Source organism: Danio rerio, chromosome 1 (assembly GCF_049306965.1).
Source record: "Danio rerio strain Tuebingen ecotype United States chromosome 1, GRCz12tu, whole genome shotgun sequence".
Lineage (NCBI taxonomy): Eukaryota > Metazoa > Chordata > Actinopteri > Cypriniformes > Danionidae > Danio > Danio rerio.
The window spans coordinates 30138993-30166961 of NC_133176.1; the positions used below are offsets into that span (position 1 = coordinate 30138993).

The 27969-nt window shown below is 38.6% G+C and overlaps 1 protein-coding gene across 1 annotated transcript in view; it reads right to left on the reverse strand.

Annotated features, from left to right (window-relative positions):
* The window catches only part of si:ch1073-440b2.1, a 91680-nt gene that overhangs the window by 14795 nt on the left and 48916 nt on the right, over positions 1–27969 (reverse strand). Inside the window, exons 4-8 of the mRNA XM_073951882.1 lie at positions 22888–23037; positions 22509–22671; positions 22252–22339; positions 22063–22177; positions 16802–16923 (exon numbers count right to left, since the gene is read on the reverse strand). Coding sequence (XP_073807983.1) covers positions 16802–16923; positions 22063–22177; positions 22252–22339; positions 22509–22671; positions 22888–23037 — 638 coding nt within the window. The remainder of the gene's footprint in view (positions 1–16801; positions 16924–22062; positions 22178–22251; positions 22340–22508; positions 22672–22887; positions 23038–27969) is intronic.

Below are 27969 nucleotides of genomic sequence, written 5' to 3' on the forward strand. Positions count from 1 at the left end.
CCACAAGAGGTGGGTCACACACTACATGATCTGACAACAACTCATTCTCCATCAGCTCATTCAAGCCATCAAACCACAGCCAATAAAATTTTGAGGGAGGAGTCGTCAGAAAAAGCAGAACACTATTGGCTGCTTGTGTGCTGATGACATCACTGACAGCGTTTCAAGCTTTGGAGAAAGCATTTAAAAACATCGTCAAATTAGCTGATTTATCAGTGGATTAATCACTCATCTGCAAGGTTCCAGTGGATAGATACAGAGAGTTTTTAATTTTTGTAATTTTATAACTGTTTGAAATAAAACTAACATATTTATAACACCCTGCCGTTTTCTAACTATCAGTGTATTTCTTTCTGACATTGTTATTTTTTTTTACTGTTTTTTTACAAAACAGTAAAGAACTGAGCATTTCTGCCATAAATTACCATATTGGACAAAAGACTGCATGCATGTCTGATACTTTTCGCTGTGACTTTAAATATGTGTGCATTTTCTTGCCTAGCAACTTCCTGCTAACATAAACAAAACTTTCTGATCGCAAAAACATCAGTTTACTTCAGATATCTTTCAAAACAGCATATTCTGTGCCGTGAAGTAGCTCCTGTTTGAAAGTGAAAATGAAAGCCAAGACCTTTAAGTGTTTTAGTATCTTAACTACATATTTATAGGTTGTATTACCAAAAAAATATGATATTTTTAGGGTAATGGTGTCATTAAATATGATGCCAGACATTCAAAGCTTAATTTTAATATCTCAATAATAGCTTTGAATGTAAATATGTTGTGACAATATGGCGTTTTATACGAGAATGGTCAGAATGAGCAGTATGGTAATTCTAATAGTTACAGAATTCTAGTTCCACTGTTATATAGCCTACTCTCATGTCTGTGCTAACGCAGAATGAAGCGAGTGCATCGATGCCCATTCTGACCAATCACAGATGTTTCTGCTGAGCTACTGAACACACGGGCATTCAGCTCATGCTGAAATGCTCTCTCATTGGCTGCAGCTCGTCACTACATCTGACCACACGTGGGGTTGAGTCGGCCGACTGCTCTGGAATATTTAGCATGCTAAATGTTGGATTTCCGTCTGCGAGGTGTTGGCGACGCATCAGCGAGCCTCGTTGATGCGTTGTTCAGTAGTTCACACATAAAGAGCGGTGAGCACCCGCAGATTTCTTCCCGATCACAGCCCGATCTGTCAGCGAGCTCGTTAACTTCCAAATCAGGCTTAAATCAGGCTTAAAATCCTTTAGTGTGAACTAGGCATAAGATGTTTTGACATGCCCTTGACATTTTGCTTATTACAGCTACTTATTACATAGTACTGGCCAACATGTTTTTCTTTTGTATTCAGCACAAATTATGTGTGGTTAGTTGGTTTTGGAGGAAAAAATGTAGCTGGAATAAGGTCCAAAAAGCACACTGAATGGGCCTGAACAAGACTTTTGAGTAACCACTCTTCGGCAATTTGTTAAGTTTGTTTTGGTGATCTCGGCTCTATGCATGAGTGACAATGATCATGAATAAATCACACCTTGAGAGACAAAAGACACCCCCTACTCACCCATCAAGGTCATTGTAAAGCAATGTCCAGCTGCAAAAGCTAGCCAAAACGAAATGCTTGTTGTAATACTTGCTGTATGACCATGTAAACACTCTAGAAAACAATATACAGTGCACTCCTCACAAATTTATCTTTAAATTCATATTTTAATAGGAAGCTATACAATTATATTTGTGCATATACACTAGATTAGTCAGTACTGAAGCCAAATCAGGAGTTTCCCTGCAGAGAACTGCTGTGTACTCTGCATCTCTATTAGGAGATACTATGGGATACAATCCCTCTCTTATAACTTCACCGCACAGGTGAAATCAATCCAATTTAATTGGTGGGACTGTATGTGTGTGTGTGACGTCAAACAGGGAGGTTTAAAAAGCACCACGGAAGCAAAAATCCATTTTCTTCAGTTATTTCTCTCTTCATTCAGATGCATGAGTCTTTTCCTCCTACTTACAAGCACTGAAAAGGCACTACATTAAAACATTAAACTGACTTACAAACACATGCTCTCTTTTTGCATCACTATAAAAAATAATAGGCTATTAGAAATATAACATTATTAGTTAGTTATATTTCTAATAGCCTATTAGAAATATAAATCCTGCGCTTCCCCGTGTCCTTGTGTTATCACGGATCAGGACACGCACGATTTGTGTGTGCGCAGTGCCTTTGTCCAGGAGCATGTACAATCAGTCCTCGAGAGGGGTGTTTGTACTCGTTTTAAAAAGCCCTGGCCGAGTGCTGTGAAGCGTTTTCCGCGGCTCATTTCCACTCGCTCTGCGGCCGAGTGGCGCATGATTTCGCGGGAATTACAGCTCGATCTGAAGGTTAAAGAGACAAAACTCAAGGGTTTTCTTCTCCCCTTTGTCCTCCAGATCGGTGTCCTTTCAGCACGAGTCGGATGCCTGCTACGACTGCCTTTCCACTAGCATTGTGGGATTGTGGCTCCGCCTCTGTTGTTCCCCCATTTATCCCCAGGTCATGATGAACTGGCTGAGGTTAAGCCTGTGTTGCTTAAATGAATCCCCCAAAAATATTATAACATATATTATAATATAGAACATAACAATAATAATAATAACAATTATTATTATTGGCGAGGCTGTGGCACAGTAGGTAGTGCTGTCGCCTCACAGCAAGAAGGTCGCTGGGTCGCTGGCAAGAATATGCTGCAGGTGAATTGGGTAGGCTATTGTCCGTAGTGTTTGAGTGTGAGTGTGAATGTTTCCCAGAGATGGATTGCGGCTGGAAGGGCATCCGCTGCGTAAAAACTTGCTGGATAAGTTGGCGGTTCATTCCGCTGTGGCGACCCCGGATTAATAAAGGGACAAGAACATGAATAAATATATAATAATAATTATTAATATTATAAATGTAAGGGGTCTGATTTTTAATGAGGACCTGCACAGGGAAGTATTAACCTGGAGCAGGTCTTACACAGCCTGTATGATTAGCCTTGTATTAAGCTATGGCTTGTTTAGATTACACTGTTGCAGAGTAATGCTTCATATCAAGGAAATTATCATCTGCAAAGACCCTGCTTTGCCATCAAAGCCTGTAAAGATAATAACATCGGCTCTGACTGGTGAAGTGTATGAGGCAGTAAGTCAACTGGTTAGTTGTTGGCATACAATTATACAATCATACCAAATAGACCGTCCAATGGACGCCTATGGGAAGGGTAAGGGCCGTTGTCGAACGAGACCTGATTTTGGCTTAGGACCTGTCTCTCTGTGCTAAATCCATCTGGTACTAAGAAAAAGGACAAATCCCTCTTCTTTGACATCCCCATTTCACCCGCTGGCTCATTATAGAATCTGTTGAGCGGGCAGAGGGGGGTGGGGCTCCTACTTGAGTTTCCTTCCCTAAGAAACCGTTCTTCTGAGGCAATTTATCCGCTCAGAATTGTTGGGCAGAATAGTGTGTTTCATCCATTCAGCCCACAAAAACAGCTGGGGTGGGAAGCAGCACCCTCAGGAGACTTCTAGAAGAAGTTCAAGCATAAGATAATTCTTCGGGCAGCCCCTGTGAGGAGCAAAGGCCACCTCCTCGTGCCCCACAGGGAATCCATCCGCCAAACCTCCCACCGCTTGTGCCTCATGGCGTGGAGACCCCCGGTGTCTTCGACCAACGTTTTATACCAAAAGTGGTGGCGCTAGTGGACTCACCCCATCTACAGAGGGTCCAAAAGCAGCTAACTTGGTGGCCTTCTGTCGTGAGTTCACTTCAGTGCTCAGAGTTAGCTATCTATGGGAGCATAGAGGCCAGTCTTGAGGGACTGGTACCCCTGTGGATTTTTCTGGCAGAATGGGAGCGGCTGCCAAACGTTTCGCAGTAGGGTCATTCCTACATTAAAAAGAAGCTATGTAATGCAGTTTGGTTTACATCCCACTTGTTGCAATAATGTGGTTTACATTTTTAGTAAAGTTAAAGCAGGCTCTAGTTATGGAACAGGAAGTAAACTCCCTTCTGAGGAAGAAAGTCATAGAATAGATCCTCCTCCAGACATGGAGTCAGGGTTTTTATATTGTTACTTAATTTTTCCAAAGAAGGATGGAGGGTTTTATCCTTCATTACATAAAGACGGCTAAATCACTCTGATCAAATGCTGAAGTTCAAAACAATGAATATCAGCACCATTGTGTCACAAATACAGTCTGAGGACTGGTTTGTCACATATCCTTCCTTCAAAGTCACAGAAGGTTATTGAGTTTCGCCTTCAGAGGCAAGGCATATAGGGTTCTTTCATTCGATCTGGCATTCACACCCCATACGTTCACCTAAGTAGTAACGAGCCATTGATTTTGCTTTGGCTTTTTATTCCAGTTAAAGGAGTTAGCAATTACACATAGAGGTGTTGTTCTTGCTTATTTAGAGAAGTTGAGGTTGCTGCTAATCCTAAGGAAAAGTGTTATTGTGCCAGTTTGTGTTGAGACAGAAGTTGGCAGATCATTTTTAGATGTTTTATGGGACTCCACAACGATGTTCGTGTGACTGTTTCCCTACTCAAATCGAGTTAATCTGGATGGCCGTAAAGAGTTTCAGGCTAGGCCTAGCTATCACTGTCAAACAGTTTCAGAGGCTGGTTAGCAGCAGCCACAAAACAGGGTTGGGTCTGCTACACATGAGATTGTTACAGTGGTGGCTCAAATCCAGGGATTTCGCATAATCAAAGCCTTGTGACATTATCTACAAGCTTTATTGATAAAGTGACAGCCCTGGTTTCTGTCCCAAAGCCCTACATTGGGAGTAATCTCTCAGCGCATGGCACTGACCTCAGATGCCTCTCGTGAGGGTTGGGAAGTGACCCTGAGGTGCCTTCCCACAATGGGGCAAAGAAGGGACCATCTTTTCCACATGCATTTTAATTGTTTGGAGATGTTATCAGTGTTTCAGGCTCTGAAACACTTGCTTCCATCAAGTAAGAGGTCACTATGTGTTAGTGAAAACCGACAACACATCGGTGGTCTTTTATATCAACCATTAGGGGGTCTGAATCCGCACACACTGTGCTGGTTGGTGGAGCAGATCCTTTTGTTACTGACACAGCCAGCACCATTTGGGCTGGATGTCATGGTGCAGACATGGCTGAGGCTTTGTCTGTATGGTTTTCCCCTAATCGCTCTGCTCCTGGAAGTTCATGAGAGAGTCCATTAAGGGGGCTGAACCTATTATCGGTGGCCACTTATAGGCCTATATGAGTGTGGTTCTCATGCCTAATGTCTTTCCTTAAAGGGCCATGAAACCCCTCGTTTCAGCAGGGTGTTTTCACACCTCTACTTTGGAAAAAGTCAGAAAAGAGGGCTTGTCCAGCTCTGTTTAGGGGGGAGTGTCAGAGGAAGAAAAGAGACATGGTGTGGGAGTGTCTATTTGTGCTGAGTTTCAGAGTCAAAATACACACACAGGGAACAAAGTGACTGTTTACATGGACATATGTAGTTGAATTATTTGCCAAATTACTAAATGGTGGACTTTAACTGCAGTTTGGCTCCTTCATTCATGTCCCTCGCGACAAAGAGATATTTGATTCGAGAAACTGCTCCAAGCGTGTATTTTTTATGCAGTGTTTGATACCGCACAGCGAATGAGAGAAAAAAACCCTCAGCATTTCCCTGAAAGTTAGATCCACACAGCAGGTAGCGTCAGAAAGCCGCATGTTATTCCGGTCACAAAATGCGGTGAAAATCATACACAAGGTAAAAGTTTGGTTATAGTGCCAACATGTTTACACTCGGTGCAATAGTTTGTTCGATACGAACAAACTGAATAAACAAAGACCACTGGTCGCTCACTAACCAAATCTGTAGAGACAGGACAATCCACAGCAACTAGAGCCGCATCTTTATTAAGAGGAGACTACAAGCGAATCCGGATCTCAGCGTTTGCAGATGAGAACAGCTCATCTAAAATCATCAGGTAAACAATAATCCTCCTTAGACATGCAAGTTAAGTTATTGTTGTCGAGCGTCGCGTACACTGTTAATCCACACGTGACTCCAGCTGCACTCTCACAGAGAGAAAATGAAAACAAAACTTAACTGCAGCAAACTATTAAAGCAACACTTCACGCATGTTTTGTCAACACAACGTGGCGTCTCTGTCGTCTAAACACTGTGACAGTAATAAATATTAATGAAGTTGCACAATAGAGCACGCTGATTGGTTTGAACCAAGCTTTACTCATGCAGTAATGCATCACACTGTAAGACGTATTAAGACACACTCTGGTACAGATGTCCAGTCTGCACGCTGGAATACATCCTATTATGTTATAGCCGTCACGCAGCTTCAAAAATTTGTTTCCAACCGGAAGTACGAATTAGCTTGAAATAACGCAAAAACAACCAATTTACACTTTTTTAGTGAAATATAAGTGTCATAATAGTGTTTTTAGCAGTGTTGGACACATATACGACTTTCACCAGCTCAAAAAATGTGTTTTGGTGTTTCGTGACCATTTAATGGCCTCCCATGGGAGATTCTCATTAAGAGTTCTTCTGTCCCAGGCGGGGGAGTGATACAACCTCGTCCGGACCTGTGGAAGCAATGGGTGTGGCCTCTGAGGGAACCCATCTCATAGATCTTTGTTTTTCAACTTGCGTGTTCAAACCATACTCAGCTCCAGAGCCCCTTCCATGAGGAGATTGTATGCCACCATGTGATATTTTTTCACTTTGTGGTCTACCGAACACCACCTGGGTACAGTTTCACTGCCTGTGGGGTTGGTGCTGGAATTTATCCAGGAGCATTTTTATATATTTCGCTTTATGTACAGTTTATGTAGCAGCAATGTCCGCAAATTGTACAGATGGTCTTGGCAGAGACTGGTGGTCAGATTCCTCCATGGATCCAGGAGGATGAGGCCTAATTGCACCATTAGAGTTCCCACTTAGGATTTGTTGATAGTGCTCAAAGGGCCTGTCGGCAGTCCCTTTTTTTAAACCCATTGAAGAGGTGTCAAAAGTTTCTAATGCTCAAATGGCATTTTTCTCTCAAAAGAGAAGACTTATATATACTGTCTGTAGCTTCCTCTTGTTTGAAATTCTCTCCTGGCATGGTGAGAGCATTCCTGTACCCCAGAACAGGGTACTTCTTTAAAGGTCTTCAATGAGGTGGTAGGACCTATGGTGCTGCAGGTCTTTAATCCTCCACCATTTATGACGCAGATCAGAAGAGTTTAATACCTCTGGATGGCGTTTAATGTAAAAACCGTTCATTGTGTATGACCCACCTAACATGGGTGCATCTGCGTCAAAGCAGATGCTGAGCCGGTGCATAGTCGAGGCTATCTCACTGACTTATGGGGCCCTGGACCGTTCTCTATCAGAGGCAATAAGGGCCTATTCCACCAGGGGTATGGCGGCTTCAAAAGCCTTATTTATTCTGGCCAGTATATGACTGGAATTTGCAATACAGCAGGGTGTTCTACCCTGCAGACCTTCAAAAGGTTTTATCAATTAGATCTGGATCCCACTTCCAAAACCAGTATTTTTTCTTGAATTAGGAGAACTCATACCTGGCATATCAAACTATGGTGTGTTTGGGCATTCCCATAGTGTCTCCTAATAGAGACGCAGCGTAAGAGTTTCTGGCAGGAAACATCTCAGGTTACGCATGTAACCATGGTTTTCTAAAGGGAATGAGACACTGCGTCGCTCTGCCATACTTTTTCAAGCCTGGTGCGCTTCATTAGAGTGAGGGGTTGTATCCCATAGTGTCTCCTAATAGAGACACAGCGTCTCGTTCCCTTTAGGGAACCTTGGTTACATACGTAACCTGAGACGTTATCTAACAAAATAACTTAAGATAAGGATCCAAAAACTACTACACCCAAATGTATATGCTATAGAAAAATATTAAATAGTAATTGGAAAAAAAAAAAAAAAAAAAATCAAGAAACAAAAAACAAAACAAAAAAACAAAACAAAATTTTAATTGAAATTTTGTAGGTTGTAATTTTTTTTTGCAATATTTAGCTTGACTTTAAATTGTATTATCTTTCTGTTTTGTTTAAATGCACCAAAATACATTGCCTATACTGCCACTGAGAAATTGATGGGGTGTACTCAATTTTGCTGAGCACTGTGTTTGCACTCATACAGCATGCACAAAAATATATATTTGAAATGGTATAAAACACATTTGCAAAACTGTTGTAATACAAACTTTCTTGTGCATTAATCCAGCATTTTATAATAATGTATTATATATAGCGTGCTGTATTTGTGGGCATGTGTTTGTTTGTGGGCGTGTGAGCAGCTTCTGTCATTGTAATAATGGCAGACGCGGGAAGAGCCGGCGTGATGCACGCTCTGCTGGGAGAATACTATGCATTACCTAGCGAGACAACAATTGTTTTCAAAATGAGTTGTAAAAGTTCACCTACTAAGCTTTATGCAGGTATGTCTCTCATGTATTCAAAGAGCATGTATGTCACATGGATGAATAACAAAGCCTTGTGGGTGTGGACCTCAGACTAAGAAAACTAGACAGTGTTGGCTTCATACTGATTACTTTATCAAACAATATGTTTTCAAAATGCACTCACTGCATTTAGAAATAGACATTTCAAGCTTTCTAGAAATATATGTCTCATGTCTCTGTGTTCTGTTTTTGCTTTTTTTGTTTCAGTGCATTTTAGTGATGCATTTCTAAAAACAGTTTATGTTCCTTATTTTGCAAAAGCACACTGTTTTGTTGTTATTGAGAGTGTACACAAAAAAGTAGACACCTAACAGATTCGATTGATGTATTGTTCTTATCTGTACGATCAAAACTGAAAGTGTAATTTAAGTTCATTTCGGCGTTATCAAGAGAAGATACCTCAAAACATGCATTCGCGTTCTTTGACCCCTGAGGGTTAATGATTGAATTTTCATATTTTCTTAAAGATTTTTTTAATTACTAAATTAAGTATTTCATTATTTACAAAGCAAATACAGTGCATTTGGAAAGTATTCATAGCGCTTTACTTTTTCCACATTTTTTTTTTTGTTACAGCCTTATTCCAAAATGGAATCAATTAATTTATTTCCTCAAAATTCTACACACAATATCCCATAATGACAATGTGGAAAAAGATTTTTTGAAATTGTTAAAAATTAATAAAACTAAAAAAAATAAAAATTAAAAACCATATGTACATAAGTATTCACTGCCTTTGCTCAATACTTTGTGGATGCATTGTCAGCTGCAATTACAGCCTCTAGTCTTTTTGAATATGATGCCACAAGTTTAAGCAAACATGGGCCCCGTTTACACTAGTGCGTTTTAGTTTTAAAACGGCGTTTTAGAATGAAAACGGTCCGCTTCCACACTCTCGTTTTACCCAGCGTTTCTAAACAGCTCTCCGTCAACACCAAAATGCTGAAAACGCACATCATGTGACCACACTCACACTCTCGGGAAAGCGCTGCAGCCCATCTACCCAGATGAGAGCTGTGCTAGTCGGACTTCTCATCAAGCATCTCCCGCTGGATCTAATCTCACGATATTTATTAAACGGGATATTTCATTCATCTTGTTGTCTTTATCTAACGACATATTCCCTGACTTTGGTCATTGGAATCTATTACTTGTTCTCAGGTAATGTGTTTTGGCTGAAAAGATAAAAAAGATGATTAATGATTAATGATTAACAAAGATAAGTTAATGATTAATGTAAGCACGTAGCCTATTCTGTATATTGACTGATCGCTTGCCTTTATTTCCTATAATGTATAAACGTATTGTATATTATACTTTTATAATGGCCATCATTGATTATTAAAAGTGATATTCAGCAAAAGAGAGGGAATGTTTCGTATTTTCACTAAAATTGAAAAGAAGGCGTTTTCGAAACGCTCCGTTTTCGGCACTTAAGAACTCCGGCGTAGTGTGGACGGTTGGCCTAACCGTAGCAAAACTTATGCGTTTTCAAACTAAAACGCATTAGTGTAAACGGGGCCTTGTATTTGGGAATTTTTGACCATTCCTCTTTGCAGTACCTCTCAAGCTTTATCATGTTAGATGGGAAGTGACAGTTTACTGCCATTTTCAGATCTTTCTAGAGATGTTCAATAAAATTTAGGTCTGGGCTCTGACTAGGCATTTAACAAGTTGTTGTAAAGACACTCCATTGATATTTTAGTGGTGTGCTTTTGGGTCATTGTCTATCAAGTAACCATTGGGTTGTTGATCACCTCCCTGACTAAGGCCCTTCTCCCCCGATTACTCAGTTTAGATGGCCGGACAACTCTAGGAGAAGTCCTGGTGGTTCCAAACATCTTCCACTTACAGATGATAGCGGCCACTGTGCTCATTAAAACTTTCAAAGCAGCGGAATTTTTTTTGTAACCTTCCCTAGCCTTGTGAATTGAGACAATCATGTCTTGGCAAGCTACAGACAATTCCTTTGTCTTCATGCTCGGTTTGTGCTTTAACATGCACTGTCAACCCTAGGACTTTATGTAGACAGGTGTATGCCTTTTCAAATCATGTCCAATCAACTGAATTTACCAAAGGTGAACTCCAATTAAGCAGCTGAAACATCTCAAGAATGATCACTGGAAACAGAATGTACCTGAGCAAAATTGTACCTGAGCAATTTAGGCTATGAATACTTATGTAGATATGTTTTATTATTTTTAATAAATTTGCAACAATTTCAAAAAATCTTTTTTCACATTGTTATTATGGGGTATTGTGTAGAATTTTGAGGAAATAAATGAATTTAATCTATTTTGGAATAAGGCTGTAGCAAAAATTTTTTTTGAAAAAGCGCTATTAAAACTTTCTGGATGCACTGTATTTAAGGGTAGCTGGTGGTTTATAAGATCATTGAGAACATGTAAGTAAATAATGTTTAATGTTTAGTTATTCCCCGATGTACTGACACAAACAAGTTTTGACACAAGATAAAGTATAGATATAGATATATGGAATCCATGGCTATCCAAGCGTTTTTATCGATTTCCATTTATTAAAAAACTGTGAAAACTCAGACAACAATCTAATTAATTCTTGTTGACTAGCATCTAGATGTTTAAGTTCAAATAACAACTTTTTATTGTTCTAAGAATTCCTCAACCTACCTGCAATGCGCAATAATCAGGCGACTTCAATTATCTCATCTGCATGTCAGTCACAAAATGTAAATAGTGCTCAGGAATGCCACAGGACTTACCTGTATAGTTGTGTAACTTTCTCTATTATTATATGGTTAAAATCATAATATCTTATAAAGGTTCACGTTTATCACAACCTTGTGATTTTTTTGGCCTGGTGTTAAAATAGTGTAGTTATCTGTGTATCGCCACTGTGTATTACCTTATGAGGTTCAGCGTACTTGGTTTGGAAGAGTGATTCTAATACAGGGGGGAGCACTACAAATTGGTCACCCACATTAAACTGTTGATGTTCAGTGCAACAATCAAACAGCCATTTTATTTTTCTAAGAACTATCAAGCTGCTCTTTAGCCAGTTCCTAGGCCAACTAAAACAGCAGTTGACGAAAACCCAAAACATAGTATGACAATTTTCCAGGCAGATACAAAATGGTCCTTTGATAGTGCAAGACAGCCAGCAAACCATGGACATTATGTGCAAAAACAAGTTTGTTTGGACTATAATCAATACTTTGTTGGCTGCCAGCATTAGCTTACCCTCCACCAAATCTCTACCCATCTCTACACAATTAACCTAAAACAAAAATTTTAAACTAATATGAAAGCCCCTGTTGTGCATGATACACGGTGGCCAAATTGTGTCTAATCCCCAGTTGATAAAGACTTTGAAAAAAAAAAAATAAGTTAAACTACTTTCCTGATTGGATTGAATAATCTTAGGTGAACCAAAAATTTAAATTAACTGAGTGAGGGCTTTTATAATAGACTTTGTGTTAATAGAATGCAAAGGAAATGCACATCACTGGAAGCAGATACTCACTCAAGCGAATTAGTGGCCCAGCACATAAGGCTGTGATGGTCACCATGACAGCCGGGATTGTCTATGCAACTGGGGTGGTAGTACGTGACGTCACGCACTCTAAAACACAAATTTTCGTTATGTTGCTAAGTATTACATTTCTGTTAGAATATAATGTTAGGCATGATTCAGCAAGTTCAAGGTCAAGTTCAGCCATGAATCTCATTGTAAAACTAAATGTTACATTAAAAATCTGGGAACATTTTGGATCCATGGCGAATGAGAAAGGCAAACCAATAATTTGAATTAAACTATTTGTAGGGTTTGTTTAAAAAAATGTGCTGAATGGGCAAACACGTCAAATCTCCAGAGCCATCTCCGGTCATGTCACCCAGCCACGTATCAAGACAAGTCTTCTACAAACGCCCAGCTAGTCAGCCCGGTATTGCAGAGGCCTTTTCAAAAATGGCCAGATACAAAAAAAAAATGTAACAACATATTTGGTAACGTTTTGTTGACAACACGCCGCTCACCAATGTAGAAAAAAAACTTCTTCCAAAAAAGTAAGATACTCCTAACAGGCCATGGTTGCGAAAACGTATCTGTGCATTTGCACTACAAGCACACCGTCTGAACATGTAATGAGTGCTGCTGTAAACATTGTAACCCCAATTAGGTTTTCGCTTAAACTGTACAATGTCAGCATCTTAGTTTTCTGGCAAAGATTTTAAAATATGATAAGAAAACAAAAGGTGGACATTTATACGCAACCCAGGCTCATTCTGGGAATGTAGCCCCGCAGACGTTACTGGAGACCGCGAAATACGTCCCGGGAGGTACGCAATTGTGCTGTTTTTTCCGTGTCTTGAATGTCTTTCGCAAGCGTGCGCTGTTCTAGCGTAAAAAGCCGCTGGAGGCTGCTGTTGAGCAATCGTCTGTCCGACTGTCTGAACTAGAGGTCTGCATTCCCGCGGCTGGAATAAATTTCCGAATAAATCGCGGGAGCGGTCGGTAACGGGTTTAATTTGGGACGGGAGCGGGCTGTCTAGCAATATATGCGAATGTGAGAGAGAGAGAGAGAGAGAGAAAGAGTGAGAGAGAGAGAGAGAGAGAGAGAGAGAGAGATTATTTCCAGATAGCAAAATACACTCGGGCCAGTTCCGGCTAGATTCTCGCCTGCCGGAGACTTACCACTCAGCCCGGCTCCGGCTGTCGGACTCCAGATGCTTGTGGACTCATCGAATCAATCGGGCCAGATGCGGCGGCCGTAAGCGAGCCGACGCTGCCGCATCCGCGCCGGAATCAGCCCGAGAGTAATGTGCGCTGCGGCCCGGAGCTGGCGCGACTCAGTATTTATATACCTTTATATAAAACCTTTTGGTATCACATCGGTACTTGATACATGGTATTACAAGCCTTTGAGTTGATATAACAGCAAACGCCTTTGTGTCTGCTTGGTGCTTGTGTGTGTGTTAGTGCGCGCGCACGCGTATGAGAGAGAAAGATTTGTCTGTGTGTGTGTGCTTGGTGCTGTGTGTGTTTATACAGACAGCTTGGCTGTCTGGACTGTATAGCTGGGGGATTTTCGGTTTTATTCTCCCCCTGGCGCGGCGGCCAGAAATCGAGGCGGGTCAGGCAGCGGGACAATAAATTCTTAATAAAAGCGGGAGCGGTCGGGTTCGGGCTAAAACCTGGCGGGTGCGGGCGGGAGCAGGATTCAAAATTTAGTCCCGCGCAGATCTCTAGTCTGAACAACTGACTGGGCGGCTGGCCAATCCAGCCACCCTCCTCCTCCTCCTTCTTCCCTAAACCCAAGTGACGATTTACAAAAGCCGTCCAGAAAAAGAAAAGCCCTCGTCCGATTTTGACCACGTTTTCAGATTGCAGCGCATTCTCGCCCCGTTACGAACTTGTTCACTGTAATTTTTGGATTCTTCCCCGTAGCGTTCGCTTGAAAAAACGAAATGCGTACCTCCTGCCACGTAAATCGTCCGCGGGGCTACGTTTTCAGAATGAGCTTGGGTTGGTTATACTCTCTTTTTTTTTCCAACATCTGACTTATATTGTTACTTGTAGGCTAATATTTTTTGTTCTTCTTATTATTAGTTAATATTTATAATATTACTGATTAGTAAATTGTCATTAAGGCTAAATGTCAAGTTCTTAAAAATGTGACGTTTAATTATAATTGTAACTATACTGTTTTAAGCAGTTAAAGTTATTTAATATTTAGCAACACATTTTATTGGCTGTATTGTGTTGTTTCAGTAACGCAGGTTTAAAAAAAAAACGTGTGTTTGTATGGATATTTTAGCATAATTCTTTGGTCTTTGTTATTTGTTAATATAAATATAACTAAAATGTAAATTAACTTAGGCAGGCTACTTGGGTAAATTCAGAGGCGTAATTTGTTGGTGGTAGGTTACGGGGGGAACATTTGCCAGTGAATATTGTCCTATCCACTTAGGAGGAGAAGCTTATTTTATTATTATATTAATTGTTAATTTTAATGATTATAAACAACAACTGCCTTCGTTTGAGAAACACCATCACGGTGTCATGTCTGCAATATTTTCTCGTTGAATAACAGATAATTCATGTTATGAATTTTCCACGTCATCTCCCCAGCCAGGTTTTCATCTACAGTTTCCGCTTTAGTTTCTTCTCCCTACAATAAAGTATATATAGCATGCTCTGTGCCGCAGGATGTCATAACTGAGGGGGCATTTTAATCCCATAGAGGCAAACTTGACCTGGTGACTGATTTTGATCCCTCTTGCTCCTTTCATTTAGGCTATAAATTCACTTATTTTTTTACTTTGCATTACTGCCTAAGTAACTGACTTAATGCAGTAATATACTTTTACTGTAATAAAAGTATATTATTATGGTAATAATAATTTTATAGTAACAATATTAATATGCAGTTTCGCTATTACTGATTTATTCAATGAAGGTTTTGCAATGATGCATTAACGCAGACAGATCATGGCTTCAGTGCCAAATGTGTGCTTTAAATTATACATTTTTTTCTCCTTATTTCTTTCCGTTTTATTTCAAATAACATACATTTCAGGTAAAGACGCCAAACTATTTCTACACATGCAAGCTAAACCACGATCGTATAACTAGTAAATAAATGATGAACGAGTCATAACGCTTCATTAACCAACCAATATTAGTGTTAGGAAAAAGTTAAATGTTCCAATTTAATGTCATTTAAAAAAATATATAGCTAAATGTGTTACTTAGTTACATTTTTATCTATTTATTTAGATTTCAGATTCATTATAGAGCCATGAACTTATAAAATCAATATGCTAACTGTATTTTAGCCAATAAAATTGGCAGACAATATATTTTCTGGTGTTTAATTTTGCATGAGCAAATAGCAGTATAGCCTATTTTGCATTTTTTTAGATTATTATTCAGCCTGCAACCTGCAGCGCATGTGAGAGATTTATCTGAGGCAAATGCACTCCCTTTTTCATTTATAACACTGTAAACTTGACTTATTAATTACTTTGAATACTATTTATAATAATAAATATAATACATTACAATATGAATTAGAGTAGACTACTATAGAACTATGCAGTGTTCAACTAAACATTTTTTATTAGGCTAATATTAATCCCTAACTGAAAAACTATTGTAAAAATGTAAAAATGACTGGCAGTTAATTTAACGGCAAATTTTGTTTGCGTTTTTCTCTTCAGATTTGCTGCTCACCTAATTCATCCTGTCATTAACTAATCCAGTTTTTGCCTGTGTGAGTTTAGAGTGCGCCTCCCCCGCCGCATTCGCATTTATATGGGCGCACCCTGACCTGACGTGGGGACCAGATCTTTGGAGATCTCTGTTGCTTTAAATTCACAATTTTCATAATTTAATTACTTTTCAAATTATAAAATATCTAAATCTGTGTTCTGAAGGTTGGATGGAGGGGATGTTAGTAATTAATGACAGAAAGAATCTTCACTTTTGAGTGTATGAACTTCTGTCACAGATTATTTTACAGCACAATTGACAAAATTGACATTGGACTACGGTGATGGTATCTATGTGCATGCTCCGTCTAAAAGTCTGAATGCATTGGATATTGTTTACCATGGTGCACTAAGATTTATAACTCATTTTAAATCCCTAACTCATTATTGTGTGCTGTATACTACCACTCAAGCATTGGCATATCCTTGTTTACAAATCTATACTGGGATTACTTCCATCATATCTACAGAATTACATTTGTAAAAAGACTGTTCTTAACTATGGTCTTCGGTCACAGGACATTTACTTACTGTCTGTTCCTGAAGTGCAGACTGAGATGGAAAAAAGACTTTTAAGTACCCAGCACCTTTTGCTTGGAATAATCTGCAAACACAGTTGCAGTTCAAAGAATTGATTTCTCTACATGCTTTTAAAAAGAATATCAAAGATTTGGAAGTTGAAACAGGTTTGTAGATGTTTTGAATAGTTTGTCAGTGTGTTTCATGTTAACTGTAAGTTGTTTTTGTCTGTTGGACTCATGTGACTTGTGTACTGCCTAATCTTGGCCAGGACGCTCTTGTGAAAGAGATTTCAATGTGTCTTTCCTGGTAAAATAAAGGTTATAATAATAATAATAATAATAATAATAATAATAATAATAATAATAATATTAATAGTGGTAATCAAAAATTGTCACCGTCACAGCACTACCAACACAGTCAATGATGATATAATTCTTTACAAATGATTTATTAACTATTTGCTAATCCTAAATAAATGATTCATAGTGTGCAAATTAAAGTGTTATTTTACTTCACAATAAAAAAGACAGCTTACTTTGACAGTTCTTTCATCTCTTCTTCATAAACTTTTCGCCTTTCTGTTAGTTCATCACTCAAGTACTGCTGCAATAGTTCTTCAATTAGAAGAGTTTTGCAGTACGCTTTAGTGGCCAGATACTGCAAAAAAAGAAAGATATGTTCATGTTGGATAACTTTAACAACTTCATGAAACAACATAAGGATTAGTATTCATTCAACACATGAGGACTGAAATAGGGAAGAGAAAAAAGTTTTTAGGCATTATGGTTTGACATCAGTTCATTAGTGCTTCCCATTGCGCTTGGCCTTAATGATAACTCTGAATGTAAAAAAAAAAAAAACAACTCAATTTTACATAACTTTTTTTATAACATTATAAAGTCTTGTCAGACTATAGATAGATGGTTTATATAGATCTGATAACTCTGCAGACCATAGGAGATGTTCAAATTCACTTTTATGTTTATCAAACCACTCTGTTACCAGTCTTGCTGTGTGTATTGGTGTATTGGTGCACTATTATCCTGATACATCCTGATGCACCACCCTCAGGATCCTGCCTATCTAGCACAATTACTGGGCCTAGGGAATGCCATGTTTTTGCAGACCAAATTATTACTGATCCACCGACATGCTTCACTCTGGGTATGCAACTGACTGGGTGTTTCACTTTTTTGGGGCTTCTCCACTATTTAACATGTGGGAAAGACAGTGAATGTGAACCCGTCAGAGAATAATAAATGTTTCACACTGCACATAGCCCAAGATATTTGCTCCTGGCACCTTTGAAACCTATGTTTGGCATTGGCATGAGCTACCAGCGGACAGTTTTGGTGGAAACACAACAGTTAAGTTACACAATTCTGCAGTGAGTTGTACAGCTGTGGTTTTGTGTTTTTTGGATACAATCCATGTTAGTACATGGACATCCCTTTCAGAAAGCTTTCTCTTGTGTCCACAGTACTCTTGTTGGATGTAGTTTGTCCTCCGTGGTGGTATGCAGACTTACCTGTATTCACCTTATTCTTTGCGCACGAGCGGGCGTAGCCATTTAAATCTTTTGGCTCGAGACTTTTGGTCTCTTTCACTTCCATTCATTTTAAGAAGTTAAAAACAGCTTTTTATGCTGCTTGATGTTGCAAACAGATTTTTTCTTATTATATTATTCGGTCCCACTTTATATTAAGTGTCCTTAATTATTATGTACTTACACAGGAACTAACAGTTTGTTACAATGTACGTATTGTGTAAATACATGTATTTATTGTGTAGTTATGCTTAATTTAATACCTGTATGTAATTACATCTGTAACTAACTTCTGTAATTACATTTGTAAATACACTGCTGACCATTCCCTACACCTTAACCCACCCTTAAACCTACCCTAACCACCAAACCTATGCATAACCCAACCCCTATCCCAACTCAAGAGCACCACAAGTGTTCTCAAATACATTATGAACACAGTAAGTACATTGCATTTATTTTTTGATGCAACTACATAGTAGTTAAGGACACTTAATATAAAGTGGGACCTATTATTCTACTTTTTATGTATAGTCAAGCAAACACTTGTTTGTAGAGCAAGTAGTTTGATGCCGTTTTCTGCCGTTTATTATTCCTAGTCATGTCTCCCATAGGCAACTGAATCGGAAGTTCTTAGCAAAATTGCAAAAAAACGCACTTCCGCATTGTAGAATAAAATCAATATCGTGGCTATTGACACATTACAAAGACTTCAGCAAGATGCACACCAACAATCTGTCCTCTTTTGAACAGTAATCTGTCACCCATGATATTGTGTGCATTGCAATATTTCAAGAAAAACTATGGTATTACTCAGCTAATTAAACTTTCACACTCTGCACTTAATGGTTTCAATGAAGATTGGCCACCAGGCCGGTGAAATTTAGTCCTGAAAATCAGAGCTTGTATATAAAATAAAATCATATATATATATATATATATATATATATATATATATATATATATATATATATATATATATATATATATATATATATATATATATATTAGGGATGTGCGGAGCAGCCGGTATTTGTATTTGTATTTGTTGAGGGGGGAAAAGTATTTGTATTTGTATTTGTATTTGTATTCGAGTAAAATTCAAAATGGCGGAAAAATATATATTTTTTTCTATTACACTTCTAATTTACGTTATAGTGAAAGTCTTGTTTAATTATACCCATTATATAAATTATAGATATGCAATATTGGTTGTTGTTTTTGAACATGTGATAAGAAATGTCATTGAACAGAAAATAACATAGAAGCCATTATCTCATCCATGGTTAAACCAACAACTAATAAAATACCATTGTGAATATTATGAACCCCACCACCACCGTTCTTGTTGAAGGACACTGAATAGACAGAATAAAAACAAATAATACTTCAAAAAACTGTTCTTCTTCTGAAAGAACTTCTTTCCAATGCACAGAATTCCAAATACTAAAATTAACTAAATAAATCTAAAAAAAACCCTGCCCGGGAGATCTGGCAGAACAAAAGTATTCTATATAATACTAAAAGATACAGCCCTGCTATTGTCATCTGCCAGACACAAAAAAAGACACAAAGTTTGTTTGTTTGTTTTTTTTTATGTTTGAAACTGACTTGCTGGGGCAGAATGTGGCTGTGTTGATGGTTTGGTGCTTGTGGAGGATTTAGCAGAACATAGCTGTGCTGATTGAGGGGATTGAAGCTTGTGGGGGGTTCACAGACAGTATCAGGAGAGGATGCTTTTAGTGCATGTGATAATACATTACATAGAAGGTTGCGCGGTGCTCTGTTCAGTGAGAAGCGCTCTCTATGGCAAGCCTTTTTAGCGTTTAAATCTTTGTTCTGACTCCATAAATATCTTAGAGATATCTCTAATTATATTTTGACTAGTCATAATTATAATTCCACTACTCAGAATGACAATTAGACATATCTGCAATTACAATTGTACTAGTACGAAATCAGATGAATTTTGACTAGTAACAATTGTAATTAGAGATATCTCTAACTGAGTTTTTACTAGTCATAATACATTTAGAGATATCTTTAATTCATCATATTTAGAGATATTTACAAATATATTTGAAGATATCTCTAATTAATTTACTAAAAGTCTAATTACAGTTGTAGATATCTTGAATTGGATTTTTGACTAGTCAAAATTCATTTGGAGATATCTCTAATTACAATTGTGACTAGTCAAAACTTATTTAGAGATATCTGCAAATATTTTTCAATGGAAGTCAATGGAGGAATATGACTAGTCTATCATAATATATTTGCAGATATTTCCAATCTGACTAGTCGAATTATAATTATGACAAGTCAAAATATAATTAGAGATATCTAAATATATTTATGGATAGTCTGAACAAGGTTTAAATGCTAAAACGGCTTGCCATACGCTCTCATCCAGCAGCAGAGTGGAGAGTTCTCTAGTTATATCCTTTCAGTCGTTTGTTATGCAGTGACATGCAGTCAAATATATCGCCAAACAGTCTTTAGGGATGCGGTGACACGCAGTCAGATATTTTACCGGACAGATCCGCCACTTTTGGCGCGCATAAACAATCATAAAGCTCTCGTGCTGCAGGAATGATGAGATCTGCTGAAGGCGCGCAGCTGACGTGCAGTGAGGGGTTTGCGTCTTTAATAAACTACGGCAGTTTGCGATCACTGAACAGTAAGAATGATTAATAAATCCTATGAAACAGCCCCTTAAAAGTCACGTCTCGCTTTCAGTTTCGGGCTTTGGCGTGTTTTGTCTCTCTCTCTCTCTCACTCACTCACTCACTCACTCACTCACTCACTCACGCGGGCATGCACTGTGGTCTCATGAGGAAACGCTGCTTTTTGATATAGTGTTTTTCTTGCTCCCGAATACAAATAATTTTTCAAGTTTTTGTTCGAATCAAGTATTCGTAAAAACACGCTATTCGTGCCTTTCCGAATACCGTATTCGGGTTCGGCTCCACCCTTAATATATATATATATATATATATATATATATATATATATATATATAAGGGACAATCAAAATAAAGTGATAGCCAATTGATAGCTACTATGATACTGGGTACTGGCTCGCCATGTAAAGCAGATTGAAGATAACTACAATGACGGGGCTCGAGTCTAGTGAGGAATGGTTCCAGAAAGTAGGTGAGACAAAAACAGTATTAAAAAAAGAAAACTAAATCTGAAAAAGTGGTAAAAGTCAGGAGAGGGCTTTTTTTGGATTGCTTTTTAAAATTGTCGGTTGGGTTTAGGGAAGAAGGAGGGTGGTTCAGTTGATTGGTCAGTCAGTCAGTCAAACAGTCAGTCGACAGCGACCTCTGGTGGATTCACGAAAATAAAAATGCAGAAAAACGTAAAAAAAAAAAAACTGCAAAAAACGTAGCTCCTGGCATGTGTTTGGCACACTCTAGAAATGTATATAGAGGAATTTTTTCAGAATGAGCATTGGTTGGCATTAGTTTAACAGTTAAATTATTTTTAGATAATAATGTAAATGATAAGAATTTGATTGATTTACTGTTTACAAATGACCTGCTCTTTTCATCCAGTTGACAAGATTTGTTGCATTTCTCTGTAAGTGTTGCTGGACCAAAGTCGTACATTTGATAACATTGATCATAATGTTCTCCGACATGGGCTCGATTATGTTGGTATTACTGAAACTGCTATAGCTTGGTTGAAGTCTATCGAAACATAATTAATTTGTATCAGTTAATGAAGTGGCATCATATCAATTCAAACTACACTGAGGCTATCACAAGGCTCACTTGCTTTTTACATTATAAATGCTACCACTAGGCAATAACATTAAAAAGAAACATGGAATTAGTGTCCACTGTCATACCAACAATACACAAGTTTATATCTCCTCACAACCTGACAATTTGTACAAATTAACAAACCCAATATATTGTATATCTGATAATAACAATTGGATGACTAATTCATAATGGTTCCAAACCATTATGATTTTCTTTATTGCACTAAAAAAGATGAACACTAAAGAAGATATTTTGGGGGAAAAAAGATGAAAAACTAACCACATTTGTTTTTCTATGCAAGACAATGGTTACAGGTTTCCAAACCTCATAAACTTATCTTCTTTTGTGTTCAACAAAGGAAAGAAAGTCAAACAGGTTTGGAACAAGTGAACAATGGATTAATGAAAGAATTTTACATTTTTGGTTAAATATCCCTTTAAAAAGGTAATTTTATAAAGGGCCTTAAAAAATAATTACCTCTGAGAGGTTCTCCTTACAGAGGGGACAGTTAGGATTGTGGTCCAAGCAACGTTCTAAACACTTGAGGCAAAAAGTGTGTCCACAGGGTGTGGTGACAGGCTCATAAAACAGTCTGGAATAAAAATAGTGAGAGATTTTAGATATGTACACACTTAAGCATTATTTTCAAAGAAAAAACATTATTACCTCATACAAAGAGAACATTCAAAGTCAGCATTGTCCAAAAGCTGCAAAGGAACTTGCCGTTTCACCACCGCAGATGAAAACACATGATCTGTATACAACAAAATCAAGAGAGTCAAAGCAAAAAAAAGTGTTTGTACAACTATCCATAAAAATCGAAATAAAATCAACAATAACCTAAGTAAAATTTATTTATTCATACTAAAGACTATATTATCCAGTATTAGCTATTCATGAAATCATGGCTTTAAACCACATACCTTCTTTGAGCTGTTTACTTGGAGGCTCAGATTGTTTAGAATTTTCAGTCCATTTCCTTTTTAGAACTGGTGGAATAAATAGTGAAGAGAGGCCAACACAATTCACATTTTCAGATAATTGAGAGTTCCCATCTTTGATTTTACTGCAACTGAGAGTCAGATCCTACCAAAAAAGAAAGAAAAATATGGTTTGAGTGACTGTTTGATGGGATTTATTCTGAAATGTGTGTGTGTGTGTGTGTGTGTGTGTGTGTGTGTGTGTGTGTGTGTGTGGCATGAGAGCTTGACAATACTGTCAATCGTGTGAATCTCATGACAATTGCGTGAGAGTTGGTAGCCCTGTTGTATATGTTAAATCATGGTTAAATCATACAGTAACCTTCGAACAGCCTGCTTTGGTTCCATCTCTAGGAATAATGGTATTAAGAGAACTGAGGAGAGATGTGGGTTTAATACGAGAGGTGCAGGCTGGAAGGGACGTAGCCAGACCATCATTTACAAAGACTGAAGAGAACATGTGGCTCAGAATCTGTAAATACACAAATACATAAAACATAATACTTAAAATCATCCACCACTGACAATTTCATAAATATAAGAAATCAGTATGTAATTATGTCTTTAAACAATCTTCATACCTTTTGCATAAACATTTGTAACTGCATAAGTTTGAATCCTAAAGTTTGATCACATACTGTACATACATTCATACATCCACTAGGTTGAACTAGAGAGGCAAAGCACTGTATAAACATTATAGAATTGTTCTCAAATTTATGATAAATGATCAATCATATAATTGTTTAAAATAATTTTTGTTTAACTTGTAACACAGATTTCTTCATGTAACAACACAACCACAATACACAATCAAGATCCTGGCTTGACAGCCATATTTATTACAGAAATTAAAACACAGGCATGTTAATGCTATTCGAATTTTAAAACAATCAATACCAATAAAAAAAAAACATTTTTAAGTTGGATTCTAAGTGGACTGCAAAAAAATTCCAAAATACAGGCATTGCAAATATGGAAGTTGAAAAAATTATAATAAAGTATTAAATACAAACAATTGTTCTCATAGTAAAGTACATTTATCTAGTTGCTAAGACAGTCCAGTTCGTTGACATAACTTATTGATTTAGTGGCTACAGATACTGACGTGTAGGCATCTTTGTTTCTAGGAAACGCAACCGCACGCACACACAGACCAGGGCTGTGGACGGAGGGGGGGGGGGGGGGGGGGGGGGGGGGGGTTGGGGGGGTTGGTGGCCCTGTGGCTAGAACCACTGCCCCTCTGTCCTTCATTGGCTGAGGTGCCCTCAGGAAGCACTTGCTCTTCACTTTGTGATCGCGTTGAGCACCTGACCCTAAGGGTCTGTGCTCTGTGCACGGGCCTGACACAGACAGACACACAGACAGACACACTGACAGACACACACAACGCACACAGGACAGGGCAGCCGGAGCGACTAACTTCAAATCAACACGCATGTTCGCATTCATCAAATTTGCTTAAACTTTGCATTCTAAAGTATGGTTGTATTTCACAAGGATTCAGACACAACAACGCAAAGCAGACACTTTACAAAAGTTGCATTTAAGGAGGAAACGCGTCAAACTTAATAAAACATTTGAGGGCGTGTGCTGAAAGGCAATGGAATGCATCGTCTTTGACAGCTCGCATCTTCATCTGGCACTTTTTTGAGTACATTTACATGGACACCAATACTCCAATTTTAATATGACTAAGATAATACTCTTAATAATAGTCTACCTTGTAAACAGTTATTTTTAATTACCTTAAAGGACCACCGAGTCACGAAATAGAGAGGTTTTTCTTTCCGTTCACCATGGTGTATCAAATTCCATTAAAACAGAAGTCAAAAGTTAAAAATGAAACACCCGAAATTAATTACCAAATACATACAAACTTAGACTTAGACTTAGAGAACTTTATTGATCCCGCAGGAAATTGCTTATGTAATGACTGCCATAACACACAAAACACAGAAACACAAAACCACAAGACAAAATAAATAAATTAAATAAGTGAAATAAGTCACATAAATCCAACCAATCTATAAAAGGAAACAGCCACAATACATAAGTATACAAACTATTATACAAGATATTACACTTAAAAGAATCAGTGGTAACTAATACTATTAAGTCATATATCAAGTAATGAAAATAATATTAACCAAAACCAATAATATTACACATAAAACAATTACACATAAAATATTTCAAGCAGTAAAGTGATTCAGCACTCATTTAAAAAACAATGATATTGCACTAAAAATATTTAAGACCCAGTAAAAAAAAACATACAAATATTGCACCTAGTAGATTATTGCACATCATAAAACATAATGCACAGACTTCCACACACTAAAACCCGTAATAAGTAATATATGGCACGAGCAGCAAGGTATTGCATAGATTACTGTAAGGGTGAGTGACTGAGGGAGACGTTATGAAGTCTGATAGCAGTGGGAAGGAAGGATTTTCTGTGGCGTTCAGTGGAACACTTTAAGCTGGTAAGTCTGTGACTAAAGGTACTTCTCAGCTCGTCAACCACATTATGAAGAGGATGATCTACATTGTGCATAATTGACCGAAGTCTGCACAATGTTCTCTTTTCGGCCACAGTTTCCATATTGTCCAATTCCCCACCCACCACAGAGCCAGCCTTCCTAATCAATTTGTTAAATCTCTTCATATCTGCCACTTTTACACTACCACCCCAGCACACCACAGCATAGAAAATGGCACTGGCCACTATAGACTCATAGAACATACGCAACATGGTGTTGCAGACTCTAAAAGATCGGAGTTTACGTAGGAAATACAGCCTACTTTGACCCTTCTTATATGTGACCAGAGAGTTCTTGGACCAGTCCAGCTTATTGTCAATATACACACCCAAATATTTATAGTCCTGAACAATCTCCACATCCACCCCTCTAATGGACAAGGGAGTAACTGGAGATCGTCGTGATCTTCGCAAGTCCACCACCAGTTCTTTGGTCTTTTGGATATTAAGCTGCAACTGATTCAGCTCACACCAGTCCACAAAACTGTCCACAGCCATCCTATATTCCTCTCAAAGACCTTCATACTGTGTGAAGTAAGTGCTACTGGCCTGTAGTCTGATGGAACACTAGGTCGCGCCTTCTTGGGTACCGGAACCAGACATGATGTTTTCCACATCACAGGAACTTTCTTAATACTGAGGCTCAAATTAAAGATCCTCAGCAGTACTCCACTTAACTGAGAAGCACACAGCTTAAGTACTTGTGTGGTTAATACGTCTGGACCCGGTGCCTTAGCAGGATGGAGTCTGCATAATTCTCTCCACACTTGGTCCTCAGTGATGATCATAGGTGGTTTATAAGAGTCTGAGACACCAATGAAAGGAGGAGAGGCGGTGGAGGCTTCAGTTGGTACGATGGTGAAAGAGGAGGAGGGAGAGGGCGTGAAGTAGGGCAAAATGCTGCAATTTGACGTGACACTGTTGGGGGGAGCAGATGCACTAGGTGCAGTAAGGGCTGTGTCAGAGCTGGAGAGTCTGGAGAGAGGCCTACTGTCAAACCTGTTGAAAAACATATTAAACTGATTGGCCCTATCCACATCACCATCAGTTCTAGGGCTGCTGGTCTTGAAGCCAGTAATGTTCTTCATGCCTTTCCACACATACCTACTGTTGTTCTGTTGCAGCTCTTGTTCCAGCTTTTTCTTGTATCTCTCCTTACCCTCCTTTAACCTCACCGACAAGCGCCTCTGTACTTGCTTAGCTGCTTCCTTATCACCTGACCTGAATGCCATCTTCTTTTCATTCAGAAGGGCTTTGATATCTTTAGTGACCCATGGCTTGTTGTTAGGAAAGCAGCGTATGGATTTTACTGGTACAGTACTATCCACACAGAAGTTGATGTACTCAGTGACACAGTCTGTGAGGTTATCAATGTCCATACCATGTGGCACGCACAGAGCATCCCAGTCCGGAGTCTCCATGCAGTCTTGCAGGGCTGCACTGGCCTCTTTTGACCACTCCCTCACTGTCCTAACAGTAGCTGGCTGCCTCTTTACCAGTGGTAGGTAGGTGGACTGAAGGTACACAAGATTGTGATCCGATCTACCTAGAGGTGGAATGGCTATACAGCTGTATGCCTCTTACACATTAGCATACAGTAAGTCCAGAGTCTTATTTTCTCTGGTGGGGCATTCTACATACTGTGAAAAGGTGGACTGTGTCCTGTTTAGTGAGACATGATTAAAATCGGCTGATATTAAGACGAACGCGTCCTGGTGCATTGTCTGGAGTCTAGCAGTAGCGGAGTGAATGACGTCACATGCCGTCGTAGCATTGGCCGATGGAGGAATGTAAACAACAATGGCGATCACATGTGAAAACTCCCAGGGCAGATAGTATGGACGTAGCCCCACTGCTAACAGTTCAATGTCCGGGCTACAGATACGTTCCTTAATCACAATGTGATTCGGGTGGCACCATCTTTCATTAACAAAAACAGCAAGTCCACCCCCCTTGCTCTTTCCACTCTCACGCCGAGTTCTATCCGCCCGGACACTCGAAAAGCCAGCCACGTCCACGACTGAGTCAGAAATACACTCATGCAGCCATGTTTTAATAAAACACATCAAACTAAACTCACGAAATTCTCTGTGGCATCTGACCCGTGCCGTAAGCTCGTCCATCTTATTTTCCAGTGACCTCACATTGCCCATAACAACAGACGGCAGGTTAGGTTTATACCGTCTTCTCAGCTGCTCATCAGACAATTTCCCATTCCTCGTTCTTTTCCCTCGCACCTTTGATCCTCCACGGCAGCCTCTCTTAGTCTTCCCCCTCCGTAACTCCGCGGGTCCGGGGTATAAACAAAAACCGGATCACAACCGCTAGCTGTGTTAGCATTAGCAGCGTGCGGCAAGCTCAAACAAAGAGCAGTAAACAAAAACAAAAAACACAGAGATGGCTCTCTCTACCCTCATGTTTAAGGAGGGCACAGCTTACTAACACTAATAAACTAAAACAAAAAAATGAAAAATAAAGACAACAAATTAAAAACTCTAAAACACTAAGACAAGACACAGAGCAGTCAAAACATGCTGCAGCAAGCTCGCGCCTGCGCACATAATTAAACGATTTGTATTTAAGAGTAGTTGGAAGTTTTAAAGATCATTCAGAATGAGTGAGCACTATTTGTACTTTATAAATCCCTTATAAATGACAATTAAAGGCTCCGTATTAAATGAACAATAATCTTTGCGATCTTGTCTAAAAAGTAAAATTACTCTAAAGTTTAAACATTGCCAAATAACAGTAGTGACAAAATACGTGATAAAATTGGATAAAAAAGCACAATAATTTAACAATATAATATGATGCAATGCTAAAACTGTACAGTTATTTTATTTTACATAAGGTTGCAAA